Source organism: Lepidochelys kempii, chromosome 15, assembly GCF_965140285.1.
Source record: "Lepidochelys kempii isolate rLepKem1 chromosome 15, rLepKem1.hap1, whole genome shotgun sequence".
Taxonomy (NCBI): Eukaryota; Metazoa; Chordata; order Testudines; family Cheloniidae; genus Lepidochelys; species Lepidochelys kempii.
In genome coordinates, this window is record NC_136394.1 from 10,030,093 (window position 1) to 10,050,789 (window position 20,697).

The window sequence follows — 20,697 nt, forward strand, 5'->3', positions numbered from 1 at the left end:
TTGGAGGGGGGGGGCACTTGGCATAATCAAGATGAGGAATTCACAACCCATATGAAAATGTGACCTTGTCCACTTCGGTGCCCCCTGGGATCAACAGGGCCACGCCACAGGGGAAAAAGAAAAGCTGCCCACAAAGGGCTCCCATGTGACAGGTTTGGGCAGGGATAATTCCCTCTTGGCTGCTAGCTAATGCAGCATCTCCCAGGGCAAGCTTTGCCTCCACCCCCCGAGACCAGCAGAATTTCTGCCCCGTCTCTTCTCATCCCTGGGGCCAGCTGCGCGTTTCCGGAGTCCCTGCTAAAAGCACCCGGAGGCAAGTCTCTTCTCTCACTCGCTTCTTCCCTACTTTAGTAGCCAGGCTCACTTGCACCGAGCCCCCGGCCATGCGGCCGCTCCCTGCGTTCGGATTCTCGGCGAATCAGGGGCGGGGGCGGCAAGGGGAGCGGAGCTCGCCAGCTGCATTGGCTCACGCCCGGGATCGGTTGCACTCCAGGCTGGGCTTGTTTGTTTTGGAGCAGATGTAAACGCGGTGTCCTTTGCGCTGGGAGGCCGAGCAGATGGCGGAGGCTTCTCCCGACTAGTGCGGTGCCCCCGCTGAGCCCGAGCCCTGCAGCGCTGGGGGGAGCTGAGGCCCCTGGAAGGCAGGAGGGGTGCAGCGGGGGGAAGGGGCGAACTCCGCTCCCATCCCGGGGCGCGCTCCGGCTTCGCCCTGCTCCCCGCCGCCGCCGCCCCGTAGCCCTTCGGCTGGCAGGGGGGCAGCCCTGCTGGAGCGGGGTGGGGGCTCTGCTCTCCGCCGGGTCGCTGCCCAAGCCGGCCCAGGGCCATTGTGGCAGCCGGCACCCGCGGCCTCCTCCCCGGGACCGGCAGCCTTTGGGGATGCAGATGCTGGCAGGAGACAGGCGGGGGGCGATGACCAGCCCCTCTGCCAACGTCACGGTGTGAGTGAGACAAAACCGGAGCAGAGCTCGGGCTCGCCGACACACGGAGCTCCCTCCCCCTCGCGCGTCGGCGCCGCCGGGCTCCGAGCCGCCCAGAGGCCGGGAGCGCAGGGCGGCCGGGCGGGGGCGGGGGCAGGCAGAGCGCTCCGGCCCCGTGGGGGCCTGGGGGCCGCCGGCGCTGCCAGCCGCTGAGCCCCCTTGGCGGGGCTCGGGCTTTCAGCACCGCGGAGAGCTCCCCGCGGCGGGCCGGCCGGCCCCGGGCATGGCCAGCGCGCAGCAAGGCGAGAAGCAGCTTTTCGAGAAGTTCTGGAGAGGGACCTTCCAGGCCGTGGCCACGCCGAGACCCGGGAGCGTCATCGCCGCCAGCATCGCCGCCCGCAAGCCGCCGCCGAGGTGAGGCTCCGGCCGGCGGGGAGAGGCTCCGCCACCCTGGGTCCGAGCGAGCGGAGCCGGCCCCTTGCGCTCGCTGGGGCTGGGCTGGAGTGGGGGAGCGGCGGGCAGCGGGCAGGGCACGGGCCGGTAGGTTGGGGGTTTCCCTAGGAAACTTTTTGCCTAGACTCCGCGTTGGTCCCGGCATGGATGGGGGGGAGGAGGGAAGCAGCCAGGGGCATGGGAGCGCTTGGGTTTCCTAGCTCGGCTCCGGTCTCTGGGGCAGATCAGGAACAGCCACGGAGGGAAACTAACCTGACGTCTCCTCTTGCTGCTGGGGCCCGGAGGGGGAAGGCAGAGGAGCGCTTCGTGCCCGGTTGGGGTCTCTTTCTGCGTCCCTGTCCGCCTGAGTGGCGTTGGCTAGTGGCCGCCCGGGCAGCCGGGCTCGCTGGGGTGGAGGTGGAAGGGGCAGGCGCGCCGCTAGCCGGTTGTCGTGGCGGGGTGTGAAGGAAGGAAACGGGAGAAATGAGACTGAGGACCTGAACTGGAGGAAGAGAGGTCGGTGGCGAGGGAGCGAGGAAAGACTGACCAGGTGGGAGGATCTCGCACTTGCTTACAGGTGGCACGGTCAAAGTTGGATCATTTCAAAATGAACCCTGAGCAGAGCGATTCCTGTAATGAGCCCTGTCCTGCTATTTCATCCCGGCCCCAGCAGGTCCTTAGCCCTTCTAGAAGGGCAGCAGTTCAGGTGAACTCTTGCTCCAAGCTCCTAAAAGAGCCAGGGATCCTAAGAACTAGTGGTTCACGAGGGGATACAGCTGGGTGAATGCTGCAAGAAGGACTGGTGAACATTCAGCCAGCAGGCTCTCTTTGGGGTCTGCGCATCCTTCAGGGTCAGGCCCAGTACAGGCAAACAAGCACAACTGTTCACAGAAATGTGCACAGAAGGCTAAAGCATCACAAATATTCCTGCAAATCTGTATTCCCCTGGGTACCTAGCCCAGAGCCTTCACCTTGTGCTTTTGGGAGTCATCCAATCATTGTGCTTTAATAACACCATGTGACTCTGCTGACCAGTAACCCAGTACCACCCTCAAATATTCTGAAGCAGTGGTCCTGGTGAATGCTGGAATATATTTGCATAGCCCATTTGTTGTGGGGGGACGGGACCTGATGATTTGCAAAACAAGAAACTAATTCTGTACTGGAGTGGCTCTCAATTTTTCCAGATAACTATACTCCTTTCAGGAGTCTGATTGTCTCCCGTACCCCCAAGTTATACCTCACTTAAAAATTACTTACTTACCAAATCAACCCCTAGTTGAGAACCACTGCTGTACACCACTCCCTGCAAACCAGTTCGCTTAGCTCTTAATTCTGAGTTTATGCTAAAGTGTTCCTGTAAATTTTGTGATCAGTAACTTAGTGGTTTGTGGCAGGTTTTGTTTTCAGGATGACTAGTAACAAGAATAGGCAGGTGCATAAACGTGCTGGAAATACCCAAATCTGCAAAGCTGGCATTGTCATGACCCACTACATCCTAGGGCTAAAACATATAGGTGGCAGGTTGTGCTGCCCGCAAAGGTTCAGTGTCTTATTATCTGCCTTTCATTCTTTAAAGAACATCTGCGATAATGAAATCTGATTGTGGTATTTTATTTAGTAATTATGGAACACACTGGTCTACAGATGTCTAACAGAGAGACCAATATTTTACTTGACGTCTGTGTCTTCCCCTTTATTGTTGGGGAGGGCTGAGGTGTGTATGAAGGTTGAAACAGAGATGATGGCTGTGTATGCCTATTCTAGTCTTTTGTGCTTTTGAACTGATATTTGTGTTTAAACAAATAATTGTGTAGGTGTCTGTCTGGAATTCCTCAGAGGATTTCTCATAAAAAAATCAATCCCAATCAAAATGCAGGGACAGCAGGATAAAAGGACTGAATAAAATAACTTTAAGAGCCATGAAAAGTGAAAACGTTTCTTTGCTTTGAACTAGGAGTATAGTATAGTGTTTTAAGGTCAGGGTTTCTTATTTTCTTGGGTTGCTGCCACTAATTTCATCCTTTGATGACTGAGGAATACTGAGAGTTGCGTGCAGTTCTTAACAGAAGAAAAATGATTGGATTGTATATTATCTTGGAAACGTACAGCTCAGAGCTTACTCCGGAACCTCTCCCTTTATTGTTGTGCCAGCAGCTTTGCCTTCTGTCCTTTTAGCATTTTTAAAACCTTCAGCCTACAGTCGGATTTTCTTTTTATAAACCTCTTCCCACCTTTACATTCTAGAAGTCAAATCCTCATTTGATACAAATCATTGCAATTCCATTGAAGTTAACAGATCTGTGCTGGTTTACATCTGCTAACGATTTGGCTTTAGCTATTTTAAAAGGAGTTCAATAGCTCTGCTATTTCAAATCTTTTTAGCACGCTGAGAACCTTGTCTCTGAACCCGATATCCATTCTGGAAAATAATTTTGTGCTTTAGAACCAGCTACGGCAACATCACTCTAGAACCAGCCCCCCTGGACTCTGTAGAGCATCCTCTTAGAACCTCCAGAATTCCCACTGATCCAACCTGCATTGCTCTCATTCTAACTTTAGAACCTGGAACCCATCGAACGATTACCTACTTAGCACTCGCATCCCTGAACTTATCACCAAGTCAGTAAAAATGCAGATGAATATCTTTTTCTTGTGAACTCAGGAGAGGACCTAGGAAGATTCCAGTTTAGGTTTGGATCTGCTCCCCTTTCATTTGCAGCAACTAACTGGCTCACTGTGACTAGGTGGACTCGGATGAAATGGGAGTCTAAATAGACACATTTTCATGTGTTAAGTGGTAATGCAGCATTATTGCAGCTGGGCTCCTATAAAAAGCTGTGTCTTATTGGTTGCATTCACAAAGAATCAGTTACTTTCTATCTTCCAAATAGAGCCCATGCAGGAAGACGAGATGGGGCCTGATTCCCACGGCCCCATGCCTTGTGTAATCATGCTCCTATACCGAGTGGGGGAAAGTTGCTACCCAATCAGAATGACGGTGTTTTGCTTGGGTGTAGATGCTGGTGCAGGGCAGCAGAGAATCCGACCCAGGCTCCAGCCTTGTGTGCCAGCTGCTGTCCTCTTTCCAGAGCTTTGCTGATATGCTGAAAACCAACACTTGGGATTGGCCTTGCATGCCAGGCCATGCACAGTACTGGCTACTGTCCTAGGTGCCCTTGGATGGGTTAGAAGGGTACAGAGGGGCACCCAGCAGTCTGTGCCCAGAAGGAATTCTAGTGCCAACAGCCAGTGTTCTCCTGCAGGTTCCTGGGCAGCGCACCCTGTCCTCCTTGAAGAAGGAACAGCATATTCTCCTTTTTGCACCTGCCCTGTGGGGCTGGGGGAGAGAGGTGGAGCCATTTCCATTACCCTCCCCCACCTCCTTTCAGACAAGTAGCCCTCAAAGGAGGGTGCAAGCAGGGTCTCCATAGGGATTCTGGGCAGCCCATGTGAAAGGTGTGGAACCCTCTCCACCCTAACCCTTTCCCACCCCCAGTGCACCCAGGCTACCAGGTCTATTCGGGTTTGGACAGTGCCAGTCAGTCCAGTGTGGGAGCGGGGCTGCCAGCTGCACAGATCCATCACTGATTAGTTGCCAGGAGGGCTGCACCCCTCCTTGCTCTCCAACACATCCGCAGGGATACCTCTGGGGCAGAGCAGATAAACCCAAGCGCCTGGCATAGATGCTAACTACACAACGTTTACAGACCAAAAAAAATAAATCTGTCAGTCTCAAAACATAGCAATAGATTTTCCATGTACGCTCGGCTGATTTCTTGCAGCGCTCTTTGCCTCCAAGTGGTGGTGTTGGAGCTCAGCACTTCTGGAAAATCAGGCCTGAATAGTCCAGAAAGATTTATTTAAAGTATTTATTCCTCATTCAGACGTTTGTACAGTAATGTAAGTGGTTCTTACCCCAGTGGTTTATTCCAACTATTGGATGCTGAGAAAATAAGCATTCGTATTCCTATTTGCTTCCTGAATTTCAAAGCCCTAGATTACAAGGTGGTAGCTCTCCGTTAATTACAAACACACACACTGGTAAAAGGCACTGGTAAAAGGCTTTTTCTTCCTTCTGTTGTAGGTCCTGACCCTCTAGCTTCTCCATCACTTGTACGGGAAGAAGGAAAAGGTAGTTTAAATGCATCGGGCAGAATTATGATCTCTAAAAAGTGAGTCATAGCTCTTCTGTAGAGTGGCTTTCTAACCATTTGGTTCAACCAAGGATTGTGACTTAAAACCAAAATAGTGGTTAGTAATTCAAAGCAATGTTTGCGCCACACATATTCAGAGGGGTTCTTCTGGCAGCCTGTGGGCCATCACAAGTGCTGTACAATGGATAGCTCTGAGATTGGAAGAAACCGATGCAGTTTTGTGTCAGAACTAGTTTATTTTCTCCTTTTAAAAATTGATTTAACAGAAAGGGAGATTTTTGTTGCCATTTGCTTGTTGATTTTTGGGCAGGTTCATGTTATCTCTAAGGACACCAACAGTGGGCACTCCTAGAACACTTTGCATCCAAAGATCTTAAAAGGTTAAACGATGAATCCTTGAAGCATATTATTAGCCCTGTTTTCCAGAAGGGGAAACTGAGGCAGACAGCTGAAATGCCTTGTCCAAGGCATCACAACACATCAGTGATAGAGCTGGGATTAGATATCAAGATTAACATTGCAGCACCTCTGAGTGGGATTATTTTTTTAAATGGCCCACAATTTACAAGGAACCTGTTTCCCCATGAGGTGAAGTGACTTTCCCAAGGCCACACAGTCAGTGGCAGAGATGGGAAAGAGGGTGCCGTTTTTCTGACACCCCCCCACCCCAGTCATGTGCTTCAGGCACTAGATGGTGCTTCCTCTCGGGTGTCACAATTGTCAGAAATAATCAGAGCACTTTGCTGAGGCACCATTTGAGGACAGGAAGGTAAATGCTTCTACTCAAGCTTTACACATCAATATTCCTGGCATCATGTACTATTTGAATGTTTTAAATCAAATCAGCATGCAAGCAGATCAGTTGATTTTCTCTGACCCACCTCCCCAGCATGTTGTAGGATGTGGGGGACCCCCTGACCCACAAGTGCAAAGAACACAGTTACCAATTCAAAGGAGTAATTAGTGTGTCTCTTCTGAAGTGTTGCCCTTTTACTTCTGCACTGTAATGGGCTATTACTAGGGGCAGAAAAAAGTCTCTTCTATCACACACTAGATCAAAGCTAATGACAATCCAGTTTGAGCTTTGGCTAAATACGGATTATTCTGGGGGTCTAGAGCAGGAGATGCTGGTACAGGACTACCTTCTGATGCTAACATCCTGGGGCAAGGGGCCTGGTCTTGCAAGATGTCAGGCACCCTCAGGCCCTCAACCCCAGTGACTGTGGTGGGAAATTTTGGCAACTCCTAGGATTTGGCCCTAAAACACTTGTGTGTTATATCTATGGGGCTAGATCTTAACCCAGTGGCAATCAGCAAAGCCATTGAAGTCAAAGGAACTATGCCAGTTTACAACAGCTGATGAGGCTCCAAATGCTGTGACATATCAAGCGCTGGATTTCAGCAATATTTCTCCTGGGGCAGATTCTGCTCATAGCCACACCAGTGTGAATCCACGGGGCTTGATTCGCAGCTGTCCCTCTAGCTTCACAGGGAGGTGAATCCACTGAAATCCGCCAAGTTTCGTTGGCAGAAAACAGGATGATCACAGGGATGAGTCATCCCAGGGGCTTCAATAGTTGCTCTAGATTTACACCAGTGTAACCAAGCACAGAATTTGGCCCACCGTGTCTAATTGGTAACACAAACTCCCCCGGAGAATAAAATGGTTCAAGCTAAGTGCAGTGACAATTTAATTCATGAGCAGGGTGTCGTACTCTCTAATATTAGGGCTGTTTGCACTTCACCAAATCTGCATTTCTCTCAGTCCTTTAGCTTCAGGAATGGGGGAGGGAAGGGGAAAGCTATTTCTATTCCCCTCTTGGGAAGCGCCTCCCCCCCCCCCCCCCAGTCAGGATGTTAGCCGGTCTGCTGCTCTCTGAGCTGCCTCCCCAGACTGTCCTGTTTTTTGCCGCCTGTGATGTATATCTACACTAATGCAGACTTTCAACTGGCGGTGTCAGAAGACCAGCTGCAGGAGCATGTTTTGTTATGGACAAGCGTGAAATTTACAATCTCTCTGATTGTGATCAATCAGATTAGGAAATTGAAAAAGACACTGCTTAGACTTCCAAATAAGAACAGCAAATCTAGTTTCCACAGAAAGCATTCAGAGTATCTTCTGTCTTCATGCATGAGAGAAACCATAATTTCTCCAAACCACCCCCGCCCTATGCACCAGGCTATATTACTACATAGCTACCACAGCTGTGTCTAAACGCTACACTTTCCTTTGAATTTCACCAAAAGATCCTTGCTTTTTAAATATGTCACAATTGAAGATGAAATAAAACGCAGAATTAAGATGTCATAGAAACAAAGCAAGCCCAAGTAACAGGAACAATACCAAGCTTCCAAAATGGTGATTAAGTAATTCATATTGATGAGGGACTATTCACAACAAATATTCAGATACTATGGACTAAACATTTCCTGGGTGCTTGATTTGCCAAAGCTTTATTTCTAGTTTGATGGCTATGCAGAAAAACACAGGATGTGATAATTTTCAGGCTTCATTAAAAGTTAGCAAATGCAAGTGTTCTTTCATTTTACAAGACAATAAACACTTCAGTGGGAGGGAGGGAACCATCTGTGCTTAGGTGGAGAAGGCTTTTAATGTAACAGGAAAAGTGCTCTGATCAACTCCACTTTTGCTGCTTTGCACACTCTCTGGCAAGCCAATTCTGCTGCTAACCCCATGGAACAGGGTCTCTGAACTGGCTCTCTGTTAGCAGCATTCTTGCTGAGAGGGTTCAACATCTCCACGTAAAGGCAGAATTGTGCTCCTTTTGTCTTCCCACAGCATCTGTTGCAGAAGAGCAATACACCCAGCACAGGAAATGTGATACTCCCTGTGGTCTGTCCGTCTGCATGGAAACGCTCTGCTACAGGTGTTAGGTTCATATTGTTCCCAGTAACAAATTTCAGCTACTCTGTCCAACAAAACCACCCTCTGCTTCTCTAGCTGGGGCTCTGGTTCTGTTCCTACAGGTGAGGCATTTTGCCCCACGCAGAGCCAAATCTTGCTGTCACTCATACCCATCAGGGGATGGCTTTGTGGTTAAGGTGCTGGACTAGACTCAGGAGACTGTGAGGCAGTTCCCTGCTCTGCCCCAGAGTCTGTGTAACCATGGGCAGGGTCGCTTAATCTCTCTGTGCCTCAGTTCCCCAGCTGTCAAATGTAGAAAACATACCTCTCCCTCCCCCCTTTGTCTTGTCTGTTTAGATGGTAAACTCTTCAGGGCAGGGGCAGTCTCTCACTGAGTCAGTACAACCCACAGCACCAGGGTGGCTCAGTCTCAGCTGGGGGCTCTAGGTGCTACCGAGATATAAATAATGAAGTTACACTCATGAGTTCTGTGACGTCAGTTCCAGGGGTATCAATGAGGGCAGCGTTTATTTGACACTCTCTCTGTCTCTCTCTAGAAGGCTGTTGAGAGCTGCTCATAAAAGAGAGAAGATCACAGGTCCCTGGCTGCAGAATGGTATTCTCATAAATATTTTACGCTGATTCTTTTTCTTTTATGTGAGCAAAATATCCTATTTCTAGGCTCTCTGTGCTGTGAGCCCTGAGGAGTTGACTTTCTAGTGTAGCAGAGGGTCCAAGAGACCATAAATCTAAAATGTTTGCCAGCATTAAGCAGGCTTCCTCTATGAACTCTGCCTGTCCTGTGGACAGCATCCACCATGCCCCAGTGCTCTACAGCTAAGAACTATGATCCTTCCACTCCGTTATGTTACTGTCACTCTGGGTTGCTGACAGGGTTATCTCAGGTTTAATGTGCTTCCTAACGTATTCATTAGATCTATACGTGGCAGCTATATGCGTCTGCTCTCCATCCTAGAAGGAAAGTTGCTCTAAGGTTTCACATATTTCCTCTTAGAAACATCTCTGCAGTCAGATCTCTGTTCTCAGGTATATCTTTTCCAAACGTTTTGTCTGTGTTTTGATAAAGCACGGTGGATTAGCTTTTTTCCTCAGCGTATTCATGGCCAACTGAAGGGAGCATCTTTTGCCCTATCTAGGAGAGAGGGGCAGAAACTGAGCCAGCAGCAGAGAGGAGAGTATCAGCTAGCCAAATTAAAAAATTAAGTCGACCTGTCTGGATTTCTGTTTAGTCACGCACTTGACAGCTGCTCATCTGTCGTTTTACAGCATTTAACCCTGTAACTGGTTTCTTAGGCTTTTCAGTGGTAGATACAATTGCATCCTCTATAGCATCGTGCTAATCAGAAACTCTTGTCTGACTTCTGAATGCATTGGGAGAAATCCTGTTCTCCCAGTCAGTGTCACTCCCCTGTGCACCATTGGGACGGGGCAAAGAGGGTGGCCTATAACGTGGCTGCTCTCTGTATTTCCTGCACTTTGCACAGCTAGAGCAACCTGAGAATGCCTTGAACATAAACCAGCTTCTGGCAGCTGCGACAGCTACATAAACTAGCCCCCAGTCAGCATGGTGTAGGAGTGCTCGGACTAGAGCCGGTCCGACCACTAGCTGAAACGGAATCTGCTCTTTCAACTTAGCCAAAAGAGTTTGAGGCGCTATCTGGGCTTCATTGAGAAGTTTGTCAAGTGCCAGGGAGCTAGCCAGCCAGTGAGGCCACTGGCCTAGAATACGGGGCTGTGTCTACACAGCCTGCAGCAGTGAGCCTCCCAGCCCAGGCCCATGGGCTTGGGCTCGGGCTCAAAACAGCTGCGTAGAGAACTCCTTGAAACTGCAGCTCAGGCCCTGCGTATAGAATCATAGAATATCAGGGTGGGAAGGGACCTCAGGAGGTCATCTAGTCCAACCCCCTGCTCGAAGCAGGACCAATCCCCAATTTTTGCCCCAGATCCCTAAATGGCCCCCTCAAGGATTGAACTCACAACCCTGGGTTTAGCAGGCCAATGCTCAAACCACTGAGCTCTCTCTCCCACCCGCATGTCCCAACCCGAGCCGCCACTTCACAGTGCTGTCTGCGCAGCTATTTTTAGAGTGCTAGCAGGAGCCCCCAGTCGGCCAGCTCACGCTGGGAGGTTCGTGGTTGTGGGCTGTGTAGCCGGACCCTGGGAGATCCGGGTTCAAGTCCCTGCTTTGTCATTCCAGCTAATGCTGAATCAGGCCAACCCTTTTGAGCCAGGCAGAGCAGGGCCTTGACCCTGGGCATCCCACCGCCCAGGCCTGTGCCCTGGCCACCCGGCTATAATCAGTCTGTCTTTCTCTAGTGTTGAATTAAAACACATTTCAAAACCTTGACAGTTGTCCTGAAACAGAATTGTCCTTCCCCAGACAGCACTAGGCCCAACCCACCCCCTCTCAGTGACCAGGCCCCTCTGCCTCCACTCTGGCAGGTAGAGGCGCCCCTGCATGGGCCATAAAGGTGGTGTAATGCCAAACCTGTCCTGGACCATGCGCCGCTTAGCTGGACCCAAAGATCAAGCCCTTTTGGGTCTGAAATCCACTCAAGCTACAGGGGGTTGGGGGCACTTTCTCTAGTGTAAACCCATGCGTTATCCTGGAACAAAAAAAGAAATTAACCCCCTCTGTCTCACTTCCTCCTCACTGCCACCTGAGCTTCTGGTGCTGCTGTGGGATGAGTTTAGAGACCTCCCTGGAGTTCAAGATGGAACAGCTTGACCATCGGTGAGGGTCACTCGCACTCAGTAGTTAAGCGGGCTGGCGCCATTCTGGGATGCAGGGAGAAGTGCTTTCTTAAGTAAATGGATTATTGATCAGCTTGTTGCGTTAAAGAACAAATAAGACAATCAGGAAAAGGGACTCTTCCAATTAACCTTTCCTGAAATGTGTCTAAGCTGTGCGGTGCTGAGAGCTCTGCTTGGCGCTTCCTTTTCATGCAGGACAAACAGCTCCAAAGTGTGCCTGCATTGGAAATCTTAGTGCATGTCTACACCCCAGTCCGAGGTGTGACCACAGTCTGGGTAGACATGCGTGTGTTGATCTTGCTAGCTCGAAGAGTAGCAGCAGTGAAGTCGTGGCAGCATGGACTGACTGACCCTGGCTATGTACATGAGCAGCTAGCAGCCCTGCTCTGGCTTGGCTGCTCTTGGTACCCATGCTAGCTAGGTCAAAGCTAGCCGGGGTATGTGAGCATGTGCTGCAATCACACCTGACTGCAGTGTAGACATGCCCTAAGAGCCCGCCAAGGTCAGGCGGGTCTGCGGTTCACTGGCCTTTGTGGTCCACTTACTCTTATTGTGAAAAAATGCAGGGAAACCTGCCACCGCATTCAGCTGCCCCAGGTCCCCCCTCCTGATGTAAAGGGAACTGTGTCCCGCATGTGAGGTTAAGAGGTGGGTGAGGAGGATAAGCTGGGATGGCAAAACTCATTCCTTGAACTGCAAACCTCGCCTGGGATATCCTGGGCTCAGAAATGGCCTTGAGCTTAGCTCTTTTCCTTGGGGCCCCCCACAGCAGAGCGCAAATCCAGGCACAGAGCTGGGGGAGAGACACATTCTCATGGGAAAACAAAGACTCAGCTACCTCAGCTCTATTCTTGATGCACCACCTAGACCGCCCGGTGGCCAGGGAAAGCACGGGATGTGGAGAATGCCCATCCCGTGGAACTGCCTACAGGAGAGGGACGAAAACTCCTGTTTATGGAACTTGGGAGTTTTCCCCAGATCGTCCCATTGCTAAGGATGAGGGAGGAACCCAACATATACATCCTTATGGAGCAAGACAGGGATTACCCTCACAGCTCATGCTGTCTGAGGCTCAGAGCAAGCTGCTTGGTAGTCCTGGGATGTTGTGGGAGGATGATGGGTAGCTGGGATGTTCCCTGTCCCTCCCCTTCTGGCTACACTGCTTGTGGGGCAGAGGGGAACTCCTGCACCCAGAGGAGGTTTCCTGAGTGTGGAGGGAGATTCCCAAAGTGGGGCTCACTGGACATACAGAAGGTTCTTCGTGTGATCTAGGGGTGGGGAGATAGCTGAGCTCCCCTGTCCATACTGGAATGGGGAGATCTGTACACAGGGGGTCCCTTCCACATGCAGATCTCGGGGGAACATTTCCCCACCCTGGTTGGTTTGTGTTTAAACTGAATCACTTTAGGAGGTAGAAAATGGGTTTAGATGGCAGGAAATGAAGATTCCTGAACTGAGACCTGTGACATGGTCCAAGCCGTCTGCACACGCTTAGCCTCCGGGCCGATGACTCATCCCGTGGAACAAAGCAGAAGGAAAGTGCCTCCTGGCATAAACCTGGGGACCAGTGAGTTCCATAGTTTGGTATTTTTTCCAGCCAGAAGGGACCATTCTATCATCTACCCTGACCTGTGTAACGCAGGTGTTTGGGATTCCAGTGTTTCTCTTAGCAGTGTCACTGAGCTGGCAGTGGTGGTTCCCGCTGCCTCAGAAACTTAACCCCTTCTGCCCCACTGTTCTGGACTGGGCAATAATTAATTATTTAGATTTTAGGTCTTATTCACCTTGCAAAAATAAATAAATAACGGCAGCCACATGCAAAAAGGCTAATCTCCCAAAGGCGTACAGTGACAGGAGGAAAACTGAGCAGTAAAAAACAGTAAACCAGTGAGCAGCAACCTCTCCTTTCTTAGTGCTCTGTTCTTCTGCAAAGCAACTCCTGCCCCAGCAGCGTGACATGCCACGTGTAGCTCGGGTGGCCGATTCCATGGACAATCGGCTGAGTTTACACATGAAAAGAGGTTTTTCTCCTTTTTGTCATGAGGCTCAGGGTCGAGCTGAGCCTCTGCCTGTTCACACAACAGCAGCCATGAAATTCCTGCGGGACACATGGTCAAACCAGGCCTGTTGTTTCACTGATGTAGCCGAGTGGGTTAACACAGGTATTGCTGAGAGTAGAAGTCAGAGGCAGTTGGGTTGCCCGGGTATATCTGATGGCCTGGTTTGCTTGCTGGTGGAAAGACGAACGCTTGACTCCGAGCCCAGGCTGAGTGGGAGGAACTGGCTGTGAGGTATGTCTTTCACTTATAAACTGAGCTGATTTGATCTGGAATCAGCAAGGCGCAGTAAACACAGGACTCCATCAAAGCCAGTTTTGACAGGGTTAGTGCAAAAATAAGGTCTGCTCCCTGGTACTGCAATTAGGGACCACGCATTGCCTGTGGGTTCCCAGCTGCATCTCCCATTTAAGTAAATGGCAGTGTTCATATAGCTGACTTCAACAAGACTTTGTTCAACTATTCTAATTCTGCTTCAGCTGCACTAATTCTGCAGCGCCTGGCACAGCGGGGGGGCCCCAATCTCCTCCGGAGTTCCCAGGTGCTATGGAAATACAGATCAACGATAATCCAGGAGAGCCAACATTTGCCCCATGGCAAACTCTGCAGCTTGGCTGATCAATGGGCAGCAGGCTGGAACTGTCCAAAGCTGGGTGTTCTCCTCTTTGCTGCAGCCTACCTAATGAGATGGTAAAAGAACTTCCCAACATCCATTCCCTTCCAGGTAGGCTGCAGCCAGCCAAACAGCAGCCATCAGGAAATAGACAGTGCTTATTGCAGTCACATGAATTACACAGTGCCTGCCCTCAAGCACTAATTTAGTGGCACTCAGCAGCGTTAACTTTTTATACAGGAAATTAACTTAAGCTTTTTCTTCTTTGCGCTGAGATGGGGGGAAAAGTTTATTTGATGTTCGGAAATATATTTTGCAATTACAGATGGATTATTCATGTCGCGTTCTCCTGCTTGTAATTGTTTTGTTGTTTTTTAAATGAACATTGGCAAATGGAGAACCCTCTTGGGTGTCCCTGGATAATGGAATCGCATTACTGTCTCCACTGGCCTTTAAAACGGCAACACGTGTGAAAGTTCTTATTTTCTGCGCCAATTCCGACCAATCTATGGCTGCTCAGGCTGAGATGGATTCACCTCCTGCCTCCCCATCCCTAGTTTTGTCATGTTGCGTGGGTTGTTTTTTGTTTTTGTTTTTTTAAAGCAAGGCTTGTCTGGCTTTGCTCGCCTTGTTGGTAGGTGATCTAATATCCATGAAATGTTAAATGCCCAATGAACTAATTAGGTATTAACCTGCCTGCACTATGGCTCAGTCATGAAAGCAGTGTCTTCACAGGCAGGGATATTGGGAAGAGATTTATTAAATATTTTTATCAATCCGGGAGAGCCCTTTTTTTCCCGCTCTTCATGTGTGATGGGTAAATCGATCACCACCTACTGGTAGCCTGGGGCTTTGCCACCTGCAGCAGTTTCTGCCCCACTAAGCTGCTGGGTGGCCCGTTGTGTTCCGACTGGATCTGTATCCATAGCAAGGGATTGCACTGGGGAAAAGCAAAGCAGGGATGAGGGGACTCCCATTTTTGCTGATCTCCACCCTGGTAAAGGGACACCACAGGTTTCCCTTGGATCAGAAGCATCTTTCTGGAGAAGACAGGGTGGCACCTGGAGCTTTTTATGTGTGCCTGGGTGAAACTCACCCCTGGGAAAAGGGCCCAGGCAAGGCCAATGCAGCACTTAGACCCTGAAATTACAGTTTCAGGGGCTCACAGGCCTATTGCTGGTCTTCTAAACCCCTGGAGGTTTAAAGACATTGGATTCAATGCCAGGAACCTGCTGTTCCTTGGCATCTGGATTACCTTTTTCCTCCCTCCTGCTTTCCCTGTAGAATCAGATAATAGAGATGGGGAAGCCTGGCAATTAGGATATTATCTGGTCATTGTCATTCCAGGGTTGCCCCTTGAGTGGAACTGAGAAAGGAATTCTTCACCAGCTATCAGTGCCCTTGGCCCTAACCACAAGGCCACATTACCTTTCACTGGTTTGTCCCCAGGATGCACCTGTCATGTGTGATAATTCGGACCCTGAACCCTGCTTCCCTGGAATCCATGAAACACTCTGGCTGCTTTCAAAGGCTGTGGCAGGGCAGGATTCCATCTTCTCAAAGCTGATTCTCTTGATCGATCATCTCCCACCCCCATTTACCATCTCCTGTGCAGTAGCTGGCTAGAATAACACTGGGATTCTGGTGCTCCTCTCAGATAGCACCATGGGCCATCTGCTGCCTGCTGGGGATGGAGACTTGATCCGTTGTTACTGTTGCCACAGTTTGACAAGCAGTGAGGAGCCTAGCCGAAGGTTTTATGCTTGGCTTCCAGTTTTATGAATTAAAGATAACTTTAAAAAAACAAGTGAGAGATAGGCAACTTCTATTTACCTCTTCTCCATATAATACTTTACCCTCTAACACGCACAAAAAGATAAACCATCTTACATAAACTATGAACCAGGCTGAAATCCATGCCCTTCTTTTCAAAGAAGGGTTCTTTATTTTGCATCACGGCCGAAAAGTCCTTTTGTATTTCTCAGCCTCCCTGCAGTTCCATATGTTTGTAAATTTAGGGAAACTCTGCTATGTTTTCAGTCTTTTGGTCCTGTTATTAATCAGTTGCGTTTGTTCATGAGGTTGGCAGCTCCTGCAATTTTATCATGAGTCTTGTAGTAACCTGCATTTTCTTAAAGCCCCAGCTGCTGGAGTCCAGTGATTACAAGAGAATCTTGGCTTTAGAGATGTTCAAGCAAAAAGCTTGAAAATTCAAAGCCAGCGTATCCTGAAGCCAGACACCAGAAGGCAAATGAAATTAACATAAAATGTATTTTAATAGTAAGTCATGATTTTTTGAACATGTGGGGGGGGGGGGTTGACAGTAGGTTGGTAGTGCCTAGAAGCCCCAGATGAGATCAGGGCATCCTTGTGCCAATGCTGTACAAATCTAGTAAGACTACACTATACATAGACACAGAGAGGAGTACCTGCCATTGGCTCCCATTGACACCCCACCCTTCTTGTGTGGCATCATGTGTCACATGACATGTTACATCTGCCGTGGATTTACTCACAGGATGATTGGACTTTTACACGATAAGCTTCTCAGGACTTGATCCACACGTCTTATCTCTTGCATAATGAGGGTGCTGCTATATGAATTGTTAATGATCAGTTAGCAGTTATTGGCGTGACAGATGCCCAGTACCTGCTAAGATACATTTTGGGGATCATTTCATTAGCCGTGACACTAGCTGTTTATATTTGGTATGTTAAATAGGCCCCGGTTCTCAAGCTGGGCATTGGGAATTGATTTCGGGAGGGCGTGCTCACCCTCTTTCAGGGGATCCTCCCACATCTAGCCACGAAGAAACTTTTGTTGTAACATAGGGTCCTGAAAAGGCTGAAACAGCTGTGGTAGAGGGCGCATTTAAAGCGCTAGTTACCGCATATTAAATAAGCGTCAGGGTCATTGGAAGACAGGTTGGCCGGTGCACGTGCTGTGCTGAGAGGCAAGAACTCCTGAGATCTAACATCGTCTCCTCCCACAGGATGGGGCAAGTTAGAGGGGCCAGATCCAGCAGCAGTTACATACACACACGAATATGACGATAGGATTTAGGCCTTTACGTTTTCTGCCTCCATTGCCCCATCTATAAAATGGGAACAGAACTTATTTAACGGCACTAGGACCCCAACAGAAGACTCGCTCTTTGGGGAACTAAGTGTTACTAGACCACATGATGTCACCCCAGTATTTACTGGGTCTGACCTAGTACAGGCACTAATAGCAGCTAAATTGAGGACCAAGTCGGCTGGGGACTCTGAATTCCTGCTCTGTTGTTTCACGCGGCACAATCGGCATCGCCTGCAGTGCAGCCAACCCCAAGTGTTGAAAAATCCAGAGTCACTTGCCATGAAAATCATGAGAACAAAGAAAAATCGTGATTTTAAGCCAGATGAGGGTCTTTTCATTGCCTGCTGGTTTCTGAGCACTTGGGTCAGGTGTTCAAGCTTTATTCTGCAGCCATGGGGAGGCTAAAAATGTGAAGCTGAAATTGCCACGCAATCACTTGGCTCCAGGGGCTGGGGCTTCAAGAACAATGCCAGATATCCTGCGTTGGCAGCTCTGTGCTCAGGTAAGATCTGTATTCCTGTTCTTGTTGGTTTCAGTGGGAGCAGGAGTGAGGTCTTCGAGCCATCACTGTTGCACAACAAATAACGCAGCCATTAAGTGCTAAACCCCGGCAAATGCATTCATAACCATCAGTTGCTGTATAATAACTCTCCAAGGAGAGTCTGATTCGGGGCAGCCCTGTTGGATGGGCAGAACATGCAGGGCCCAGAGCAGCAGGACACGAGGGGCAGCAAAATGGTCTATGTGCAGTTGAGCATAAGTGAGCAGGAGAGGCTGTTTCCCAGCTCCCCCAGAGCAGCCGAGCTCCTGCAGCAGGTCCTGGCCTTATGAAATATACATGAAATCCTTAGCTGAGACTGAGAAACTGCGGCTAGTAAATCTACTGCTAATAGATTTTTAAATAAAAGGCAGTTAAGGTCTGTGCAGTTTGCAGCCTGGATTTCTGCAAAAGGGAGGAAGGAAAGAAAAGGGAAGGGGAGAAAGACAGAAAGGTGGGGGGTGGCCAATGCCACTTAGGAGACAGCGAGATAAATGCATCCCTGCTAGAACTCCACTGACTACTTTGGCGTTGCCCCGGAGATAAATTTGGCCCATAAAGATTGTCCTTATGAGAGACTTAGTGTATTCATCAGCTTTGATAGCAGTGGCAGAGGTAAGGACATGACTTGTAAAGTCAGTCTTCTTTAGTCCATTACACCAGCTGCACAAGAGCAGACTGGAAGCTTCCCCTGGTGAAATGGAAGTGAACTGATGGCGAGGCGCAGCTCTTCTCTTAGCGACCAAACAGCTTTGCTGCACTGTCTTCCCCAGCCCTGGCCTTCCAGCATGTACCAAATGCACCTCAGAGCTGGGAGCCCAGGCTGAGCTGATGAATCAGCCACAGATTCAAAGTGGGGAGATGCCAGGAAGGGCAGAATATAAAATATTTCCAGCTCCAGAAAATTTCACCTGTAGGGACTTGGCCAGATTCTCTGCCCTGCACCTTGTGAAGTCATTTATATCTGGACAAAGTGCATGTCAAATCCTAGTGCTTGATGTTGGGCAGTCACTGACTGCCCGTGCAAAGCCAGGGGACTGTGATGGGGCATCAGGTCCACTTGTTCTACCCCTTGGCTTCTCTTCCTCTTTATTCCACTTCTTTCGGCATCACCCAAATGTCTTCTCCAGAGGAGACTGTAACTCGGGGCTCCCCAAACCCCCCCAGCCCTGGCAGATCCAGAATGAAAAGCCTGTGATTGTGTAAGAAAGCTACATGGAAAGGGCTCACAAGAGTCCTCTCCCAAAGCTGGACCTTGTCTGCCAAGTTGGTACTGCACCGCCGGAGCCAGAGCCATAATAAATAATCAAACACGAATGAACGTGTTGTGGCATTCAGCATGAGACGAGCCGGTGGGAGAGTGTAACGAGCAATGCTCATGCTGGAACAGAATCCCGTAAACACACCTGTTTCCTGCCTCCTCCCGGTGTGAACGCAATGCTGTTCTTAGCCCAGCTCTCGGGGGACTTCGTGCAGGGGCTTTCGAAACAAGCGCGGGGCTTTCAAACCTTCAGGAAAGAAACTGGCATTTGTTCATCCCTATGCTCTTTGCTCATGTTCAGAGGGATCTTCCTGGCTTCGGAGCGTTGCTAGGTAGGTCAGCCTAGTACACAGCTCAACGGCCGGGCAGGGTCCAGGGACTGAAGAGACAGTGGTGCTGGAACAAGTTTTATAGTGGGGGTGCTGAAGGTATTTGGGTGGGTGTTCCTACCTCAAGCCGGGGAGGGGGGTAACACCCCCAGCACCTATGCGAAGAGGTGAATGAACTGGGCTGGAAGAACCTTTAATTCCCGGGCACACTGAGTTTTTGAAAGGGAAAGGCACCTAGTGGGAGCTAGAGCCAGGCTTTGTAGAGAGTACGACTTCCTCACGCGTCTCTCGCATGCTGCAGCCTCCTCTGCCATCCCAAGCCTGGGACACCCCACAGGACTGACCCGCTGCTCTTCTAGACCTGCACAGGGCCTTCAGCAAAGCCTGCCCAGCCACGAGGACGGAGCCTCTGCCTGCTTCCTTGGAGAGCACCCACCACATGAGGAAGTGGGTAGAGCATTGGACAGGGAGTCAGGAGACCTGGGTTCTCCTCTCAGCTCGGTCACTGACCTGCTGTGACCTTGGGCAATTCACAGCACTGTTCCATACCTCAGTTTCTCCTCCCACCCTTTAGCGAGCTAGTCTGTTTGAAGGGTAAGTTCTTGGGGACACTTACTATGGTTGCCCAGTGCCTAGCAGAATGGGGCCCTGATCTCAGCTGCAGCCCCTAGACACGACTGTAAGATAATAGTAACCAAGTCTAAACTCTACTGGGGACAGGGCTGCAACCAAGGAAGTTATTTTCCCTTTGCTAAACCAGATTTGAACCAAGTGTCTAGAGTGCATTAAATGCATGCTGCCATTTATCCCTTGGCAGTGCGAGTCAAACTCAATAGCCCAATTCTCCCCTCCTTTTGTTACATTTTTAGTTATTTTCTTTCATGGGTCACATATTGCATTTGCTTGTGTCTCACCCTTGTTGGCATGTTTAACCTTTTATTTACCCTTACAAGTCACTGCAGGGCCCCCCCCGCCCCCCGTTTACATCAGGGCTGAGTCTGGCCCCAAGTCGTGCTGAGAGATGGATTTGAATATGAGCTGAAATGAAAAAATAAAGCTCTTTGCCTGCACTGTGGGTCTTGGGGAATGGATGTCACTTGAAAAACACGCTGTGTGTGTGGGGGGGTGATGTGTATTGTCGTTTGTACTACACCAGCAGCTCAAGGCTCCTGCGTTGGGTGCTGCACAGACCTGTAGTGGGGCAGATCCTGCCCCCAGGAGCTTGTAACCTGAACAGCTAAGACAGTCAAAGAAGGGAGCAGTATCCCTATTTCACAGGTGGGGAATGGAGGGCTTATCTCCACGGACATTTAGCTCAATCAAGCTAACTCTCCCCCACACTAGTTTGCTGTGGATTGTTGATCCGTGTGGACCCTGCTGATGCACACTAACCGTTCAAAGAACGAGGAGGACTTGTGGCACCTTAGAGACTAACAAATGTATTTGAGCATGAGCTTTCGTGGGCTAAAACCCACTTCATCGGATGCATGCAGTAGAAAATGCAGTAGGAAGACACGTACACAGTTCAGTAGTTTGCTTTGATCTAGTCCTTTTTGAAATGCAACTAGATTGTAGCACGCTGCGTGTGCAGCAGCAGGGCCCACAGGGACAGCTGGTCCTCGGCAAGCGAGTGCGGTGGAGACTCACGGCCCAGCTTGCCGCAGTCTGACTGT

The 20,697-nt window shown here is 49.8% G+C and overlaps 1 protein-coding gene across 1 annotated transcript in view; it reads left to right on the forward strand.

Moving 5' to 3' along the window:
* The first annotated feature begins 395 nt into the window (after nucleotides 1–395).
* The window catches only part of SRRM4 (serine/arginine repetitive matrix 4), a 148,648-nt gene continuing 128,346 nt past the window's right edge, over nucleotides 396–20,697 (forward strand). The window contains exon 1 of the mRNA XM_073312368.2: nucleotides 396–1,331. Coding sequence (XP_073168469.1) covers nucleotides 1,201–1,331 — 131 coding nt within the window. The 5' untranslated portion in view covers nucleotides 396–1,200. The remainder of the gene's footprint in view (nucleotides 1,332–20,697) is intronic.